Consider the following 8342-nt stretch of genomic DNA (forward strand, 5'->3'; position numbering starts at 1 on the left):
TGTAACAGGATGCCGCTGTTGCAACAAGTCATGTTGCGAAATTTCTTCCCTCAGACATATCCCATGATGTAAGTAGTAAGTGGTAATATTGTGACATTGAACTACAAGAACTCAGCCACACAGCAGACCACATAAAGTTAGAGTCACATATAAAGAGAGAGGAATCGCCAAGTGCAAGGCGCGTAGTACATAAAAGTCACCAACATTCTGCTAAATGAATAACAATAAATAGCTTTCAAACCTCATCTGCTATTAACATCAGCACAGTAACTGTGCGCTGGGAGCTTCATGGCCATGGAAACCCTTCCTTCTGTAGGTGTGACAACTGGGTGGCTCGGTGCTTTTGCCCATGCAGTTTAAGTTGTAAAAGCGTTACTATTATAACTTTTTATAAGCGTTATTTAATTATATAATTCTTTTAAAATCACATGAAGTACTTCATTAGCTTAACATGACAGCATTTTGCAAAGGCTGATAGTTCAGTCAGTGCAGAGACATTGATCTATGAGCTCTGTTTTTAGTTTCTGTAAATACTCCCTCCAAAGCACATCGGACGAGCTGAAGGCTTTTCAGAATTTTATTAAAACAAAGCAATAATAAAGAAGTATGGTAACAGTGTGCAAAAGAAGTAACAAATTTGTGGATTTTTTTTCAATATCACCAAACGTGGTAACTAACTATCTGAATTTAGATGCAGGAAATTAAAGGGGATTCAGGCCTATTTGTCTTTTAGACATTCTAACTAACTGAGCATAAATGGGTTTCATCCATTTTGCAATGGAAATGTACTTTCAATATTTCCTTTCAGCCTCTAAATGATGAAAAGTATCAACCCAACCCTAAAATCCTGTAAAGCTCTAGAAGCTTTACAGGGTTTTAGGGTAAAGCTAAAACCCAGTAACCTTGGCCTTTTCCCGCGAGATCATAAGATCTCACAGGAAAAGGCCATCAGACTGCTTGCTTTGTAGCATTTTATTGACAACTTTTTATGTCAATTGATGTCTTCAAGGTAAGTTAGTGTTAAGGGTTAATGATAGATTTCTGCTTTTTTGCAATATCCTCCTGAAAACCGAGGAAAAAACTACATTTTTTTTGTGATTTCCTTCGTCTTTGGAGCTAATCAAACACACGAGAAATCAGTGGAAAGCCCAGGATGTCCTCTATTTCGTACTTCAAGACTTAGTAAGGTACCTCAAGTGAGTCAAACGATATAGATCAAAAACAAATGTCCATTATAGAAGACATAGAAAATAAGGCTGGTTCTCAGGAGAATATAATGTCACTGTGGTGGGGCGTGGACTGCGGTGCCATGCGGATACACCTGCATGGCATCCGCAATCGAGCCCACTGTGTTAAAACACGGGGAATAAGGGTTGGGGAAGAGTTGTAAGTTGTGTGGAATGTGGTGTGATGTGCAATAAAGATGGTTCTCAATAACAACCTCTGGACCCGCCGTGTCTCAATCACACCACAGTCACTACATAAAGTGACTATTGAAAATACATAGAGACATGTACACTAAGAGCTTATAAAAACTACAAGACAATAAAGTGGTCTGATTTTGATGCCGGTCATAAAAATCTTACTTCTCTATGAAAAAGAAAATGCTGAGCTCTTCGTGAACTGTCATGTGGTCAGCGGAGAGGGAAGGGGTGAAGTCGGAAAAGGGCTTCCCTCATTTTCATTACCTGTTTTCGCTTATTTTCTTGAAACAGAAATGTTAAATCCCCCACGTTTTGTACAATTTACTCTCAGCCTTTTTGTGCTTCATGCAATTGTGGTTTTAAGGATCCTTTTAGTTTTGCTATGAATTTCTTCCAGTTTGTCAACTTTTTCTATAAACAGCAAACCCAGATATTCGGCTTATCGTAAACACATACAGTCACGAGAAAAAGAAGTCTGTCACAGGACTCTGTTTTGTGAAAACTAAGCACATGAACATGAAGTTTGCAGGCATTTCTTCAGTGCACAGCTATGTTAAGGTCCCACTGCAGCATTTCAATCTGCTTGAGGTCTGGACTTTGACTGGACCATTGCTACACCTTAATTCTTTTCTTCTTCGGTCATTCTGTTGTAAATTTGCTTGTGTGCTTGGGAACAGAGCCTCAAGTTTGACTCTAGAATTCTCAGAGGAGTCCTGTAACTGCAAAACAAGCCCAAATCATCATCCCTCAACCACCGTGCTTGACAGTTGCTGCAAGTTCTTTCCACTAATGTGCTGCGTATTATGGTCAGACATCTGCACATCTGCACCAAAGGACATTGTTCCTCGACTCCTGTGGTTTGTTCAGATGCAACAAAGAGAGAAAAGAGAAGAGGCTTTCTCCTGGCAACACTTTCAAACAAGCCATATTTGTTCAGTCTTTTTCTAATTGTACTGTCATGAAAGTTAATATTTAACATTCTAACTGAGGCCTGTAGAGGTGTAGCTCTTGGGTTTTTTGCAGTTTCTCTGAGCATTCTGAGGCTTGGGGTAAATTTGATAGGATGTCCACTCCTGGGATTGTGGCATTGAGTTAACACACACCTGAATGTTCCAACTTCTGCTTTTGCAGAGGCACTCACGCTTGCTGATGTTTAAATAATCAAGTGCATTTGACTGGCAGCACCCAGCAGCTACTTAACCTTTCAATGTCTGAGGAAGCAGTTAGTGTGCATCTAGTTTTCCACAGGAGGACTGCATAGAATCCAATTAATATTTTCTTTTCACGTGACTACATTGGTTCTCGATTGAATCAGCAGAGGGTTTGTCAGAACGGTGTAAATATAATAACAAAGAAGAATCAAAGTAGTCCACAATTTAAGTAACAAATGAAATTTTTATCTAGCTTTGGATCTTAGGAAATTACACGTCATCCAGTCCTGTTTGAATTTTAGACATGCTTGTAATTCGGTAACTGGATAAACTTGCTTCATTTGCTTATCAACAGAAATTTGTGTGTAATATGTTGCAAAAGCAGCCGTATGATGCAAAGTATTAACACCAGAGCGAGGATTTGGTGTAGAGGGGTTGATTTAAAATAAATACGGATCTGACCAAAGAAGAAGAAAACAAAACTAAGTAACTTTCAATTTGAAAATGTTGTTTGTGTGTGTTTGTTTGTTTGTGGGGGTGTGTGTCTGAGAGATTGAGAGAGTGAAAGAGAATGGTGCACGCTGACAGCAAATAATCCACTTGTTTACCATCGGAGTACATGCCTGTATCAATCATTGAAAAATATTTTTACTTAAACATAAAAATGGCAACTCTCAGATCTGCATCACACAAAAAAGACATTGTCAATCATATATATTTCACTCCTGTTCTATTCTGGATATTTATAAATGAGCCATTTGTATATATTAAAGCTATTTCTTATATATTGTAAACTGTGTAATATATTGTGTTATTTAATGTATTTCAGTCTATTACTGTTATTGTCTTAGAGCCACTGTAACCACATGGTTTCCTTTGTGATTAATAAAGTATTCTGATTATTATTATCTTACATTTTATCTGCAGACAGATAAACATCTGTCTGCAGAGAACTCTAATATATTTTAGTTTTTCTCTGCTGCAGTAAGTGACATAATATTTTGTATTATTGATTTTTTTTGTTGTTGTTCTCGTTGCTCAGTTTTCCTTTAAGGAATTCTTGGACCTTGTTGAGATTGTATGTGTTTGTTTTCCGGCCTTCGGGTCTTATTTTGCCCAAGTGTGATCTAGCAGGACAAGATGGGATTAATTCTGGCTTCAGTGTCTCATGATGATTGTCTGCAGAAAGAGGAAACTTCTGCAGGCAAGCGCAGGCAAGCCTTAAACACTAAGAGCTAAACTACAAGACAAAAAGTGCCCAGTTTGTGAGGCAGGTCATTAATAAGCTTACTTCCTCTATGAAAAAGAAAGTGCTGAGCCTTCCATGAACTGTGAACAGAAGGGAAAGAAGTGCATTGAGAAAAGGGCTTCCCTCATTTTCCATTACCCCCTCCCCCCCTCAATAGTTCCTTCAAACAGTGATGTTAAATTTCCCATGTGATTCCCGCAGTTTACTCTCAATCTATTTTAAGTCTCAGTTAAAGCTAGTTGTTTGTAATGTTTGTGGTATAAAGCATCCTTTTAGTTTTGTTATTCATTTCCTTCCTATTTTGAAAGAGAAACAGCAAACTGCTTAGCTGAAATCCAGATATGTAGTTTATCGTAAATCAGTCTTCTGAGACAAGTGGGTGTTTTCATAAATTTATATTTGAAATGGAATTTGAAAGTAACAGTAATCAGAAAATTATGACAGAAAGAAAAATGAAATGCACAAAATACACAGTTATTGCCAGTGTTCTGGTTTTTTAGTTCTTACCAAAAGTTGAGTCCGTTGAAAATATCAAAATTACATTCAACGATTTTGTTTTTACAGAAAACTCAAATGAGAGTAGAAGAGAATTCATTCATCTGGGTTAATATTAAAAAGAAATCCGAAAATCTCAATGCAAATAAAATACACTGAAAATCATATAAACAAACATTACAGAGCATCTAGTGATTACTTGTTAAAAGTATACCAACGTACCACTACATCATAAATACTTCAATGCAAGTATGCCAGTATTTTACATGCACTGATTGATATTTCCAGAAGCCTGTTATTGATGCATGTTTCTCACCTGTTTGACAGAGTGCACACGATGTTAGCATGAAAACACACATGCACACCAATTTTGATGCCAAGTAGAACAACAGACAGCTGCACACACTGAAACTGTGAAAACAACACGTTTCTGCCCTGACTTTTGCAGTTGATCCAGTATACACACCCCAGGATTTCTATTTAGCTTGGATCACTTGTATAAAGATAAGGGTAAGAGTGTTTTTTTGTTTTTGTTTTTTTGGTGGGGGAGTCAGTCATCACAGTCACACATTTAGTACTTTTTTGCGAAATCGTACATATACCTGGCTGCTTTTTTTCCCTCTTTTGTCTGTGTCTCATGTGGAAGTTAAAAGGTTACCATGACTCAGATCTAAAAAACATGATTTTTTATTCATTGCTGGTTGTATTAGAAGCAAGGCCCTATCAGTTGTCCTTTCTCCGTGAACACCATGACTTCGAGTTAAAGAAGCAGGGGTCCTTGTCCCTACAGTCAAATATGGCAGGTGAGTGCTTTGACATTAAAAATATTTAAATATCAATTAAAATGCAGCACAGTGGTTAGCTCTGTTGCCTCACAGCAAGAATGTCCCGAATTCAATTCCATCGGGGTCTTTCTGTGTGGAGTTTGCATGTTCTCCCCGTGTTTGTGAGGGTTCTCTCTGGGTACTCCGGCTTTCTCCCACAGTCTAAAGACATGCAGTCAGTGGGGAAAGGTTAACTGGCAATCCTAAATTTCCCATAGGTGTAAATGTAAGTGCAAATGGTTGTCTGTGTCTGTGTGTTAGCTCTGTGACAGACTGGCAACCTGCCTCTCACCCTATGACATCTGGGATAGGCTCCAATGACCCTGAAAAGGATAAGTGGAAGAGAATGAATGAATGCAATAATTTACATTAACTGTCAAACATATGATGAACATGACATAACAACACAAACTGTAAAATAAATACTATGATGTGGTTTGATGCTTTGTAGCAAATAAATGCAAAAAAGGAACGTGAAACCAGTTCCAAAAAGGACACAGGCCATATATATAAACAGAAAATGCCATTTTACTGGACATAATCTACAGATAAGTTTGATCTTGAATGTTCACATTCAAGATTCTTAGCCACCTCCAGGTGTCTTTTTGCTTCCTTGGTTTGCCAGGTATAAGAGAGAGGAACATTGTCTTAAATGTCAGTCAGCTTTCATTAAGGAATAGAGATTCCCTGGTTCAGTTTCAGTTCCTAATAGACATTGGATGCATAACTAACACATTTCACTTCCAACCCCTCAGTCAATCCACTCACAATCTTAGGCCTACAACCTACAGTCCTACATTCCTCTTTACCACAACATCACTGTAAACAGGGAGCTGTTATGATACTTAGCATAAAGTCATTTTTCATCTATACTTAACTCTGTTTCCCTGACACAGCCTTGATAATCCCCCGTGCATGATTGGTCTTACCCTTTGTTTACACATGACACTCTGAAAGGTGCTTTTGAAAGTGGGGGGCCAGCCAGAGACACATTGCATGAAAACATCACAGGACAGCTGCACAATCAAAAACGAAAAGTAAAACTCTTCCACTGGGTGCCGACCAGCAGGGACAAGAACTAATGTATTTGGACAGCTTGAAGTCAGAAGTCCAGGGGGTTATGACCCTGGGTCCTTTCTACGTCAGACTTTTTGTCTCGTGCCAGTTTCCAGCCCCATAAAAGCAGCTGTTTGGTTGACCAAGAGCTAGATGTGCTTCTGGTTGGGGTTTTTGGTTGCTGTTGCCATCTCGAACATTAATTTGTGATTCCCTCCAGACCAGAAAAATGTATGCAGCTCTTACGCTATTCTTCTTCATGTGCTTGACCACCAGCACCCATGCAGATCACCATCAGCCTTGTCGTAAGACTTTGCAGTTTTACCCTATCCATTAAAAAAAAAAAAAAAGGTTTTGAATTATTTTTCAGGCATCTTTTAGGATCACTGCATTTTTTTTAGTTATGACACACAAGCTCCAGTCTATGTATTGGATCAAATTATATTTAATGTTTGTTAGTATATGAAAGGTCTTAACTGTCATACTTTTATCTTTCAGATGCACCCAATATGACAGGATTCATGTCTGTGGTAAGTTTTTAAAAATATATATTATTATTATTTGTCATTCAGCTCAACTCCTGATCCTTGCATGACATTTTAAACTCTTAAACTCTCCCTCGTTGTGTCTCGCTGTATGCTTTCGAATGAAACTAGATGTCAATGAAAGGTGAAATGAAAGCATATGGTGCATTCACCTATGATTCAATGGGCAAGAAGCTACGGTTCAGATCAAACGAGAGCAGCGCCACAAACGCTTCACATAGTATGGATCTGCTGATGTTTTTCGAAGAGGTAACTGCTTTAAATCTGTAATGCCGACAAGTAAATACATGACTTGAAGTTGTTTAGCGACTTAACGTGCAAGTCTGTCTCTGGCAGGGGATATTCTACGAGATTGAAAGCAAAAACCAGAGCTGCGTGAAAAAAAAGCTGCACTGCAGCATGCACCCTCTGGATATTCCCGATGATGCCACGTTTTCCACTAAAGAACACTCTGGGAGTGCAGCCATCGAAGGGGAGGGATTGCAGCTGGACGTGTGGACAGGATCGATGCCCGACAAGAAAGGTAGGGGGTGACGCGCTATAAACAGAGGAGAGAATTCGAGGGACGCTCCTGTATAACTGTGGTGATATTCACTGTATTTGAATGTTTTCTGTTCTCGTTTTCAGGCCACTATTCCATGTCTGTAACCAAGGGATGTTTGCCTGTGTTCACTTTCTACTTCACTGAGTCCACATCATTCCTTTTCAGGTAAGCTGTGTGGATTTTTTTCAGCTCTTTTTAACATCTGAGGGAAACAAGGTACGGTGAATGCCCATAAAATATCTCTGTCACTTTCTTACAGGACCATGGAGATTGAAAACGAGATCAAGGACCCCGATCTCCTTGCGGCGCCTTCCTTTTGTGTGGAACAGCCTGTGGAGGACACACCTGAAGGGACAGTAAATGGTTTCCTCAATGAGTTTGTGTAGATGAAGCCTCACCAGCAGAAAATTAAGCCCCTTATGCAAGCATGGCCTGCCAGAACTATAGACTTTTCTCTCCTTTTATGTGAGTTTTTCTTGTGACACTGCACTGCATCACATCTGTTTCCATCACACCCTCAGCACCCGTGGGAAGATATGGCTTTGAATGCGTCATACTGTAAGCATACATGTTGATGTAAAGGGAGAAGAGGTGAAATGGATTTTAGAATTAGTTATAATTACTAACAGTTGGTGGCTTACCAAGTCGGCCTGCTTACAAAACCTGTAAGATATGATTAATGGAACAATAAAATGTCAAAGCTGTCAAAAATCTCACGTTTTTCTTGTTGGTCTGAGTTTGTACAAATTTTGCCCTGGAGCAAAAAAATGAATTGAATGACTACAACAGCAATAATCATTGTTAATCAATAGCCTGTATAATTTAATGGGTGCCAGTGTGATTAGTGAAAAACATAATTCTATTAATACGTGTATTTTGGCCTCAAATGAACTCTTTTGATTGTGTTACTGAGGTAATCTGATTAATCATTCTTTGTGTAAGAAGAAAGCAGAAAATTCCCCTAAAGGTACAAAGTAGAAACATATTATTACTTTGTTTGTTAGCATAATAAAATAAGCTTAAAGGTATAACATTGTACACATCTATTGACTTA

The 8342-nt window shown here is 38.6% G+C and overlaps 1 protein-coding gene across 1 annotated transcript; it reads left to right on the forward strand.

The window, feature by feature from the left end:
- The first annotated feature begins 6336 nt into the window (after window positions 1–6336).
- epd (ependymin) lies at window positions 6337–8004 on the forward strand. Its single transcript, XM_003456856.4, has 6 exons — window positions 6337–6504; window positions 6698–6729; window positions 6856–6993; window positions 7081–7267; window positions 7372–7453; window positions 7548–8004. Exons 1-6 carry the CDS (start codon window positions 6429–6431, stop codon window positions 7672–7674), a joined length of 642 nt encoding a protein of 213 aa, XP_003456904.1. The 5' UTR covers window positions 6337–6428; the 3' UTR covers window positions 7675–8004.
- The last annotated feature ends 338 nt before the right edge of the window (window positions 8005–8342 follow it).

The sequence above is a fragment of the Oreochromis niloticus genome, linkage group LG10 (genome assembly GCF_001858045.2).
Source record: "Oreochromis niloticus isolate F11D_XX linkage group LG10, O_niloticus_UMD_NMBU, whole genome shotgun sequence".
In the NCBI taxonomy this organism is placed as follows: domain Eukaryota; kingdom Metazoa; phylum Chordata; class Actinopteri; order Cichliformes; family Cichlidae; genus Oreochromis; species Oreochromis niloticus.

Bases quoted from the DNA above. Each gene is read 5' to 3' on its own strand.
- epd (XM_003456856.4), top strand. From the start codon at position 6,429: ATGTATGCAGCTCTTACGCTATTCTTCTTCATGTGCTTGACCACCAGC. The intron at 6,505-6,697 runs GTAAGACTTTGC...TTTATCTTTCAG, and splicing joins AGATCACCATCAGCCTTGTC to ATGCACCCAATATGACAGGA. The intron at 7,268-7,371 runs GTAGGGGGTGAC...TCTCGTTTTCAG, and splicing joins ATCGATGCCCGACAAGAAAG to GCCACTATTCCATGTCTGTA.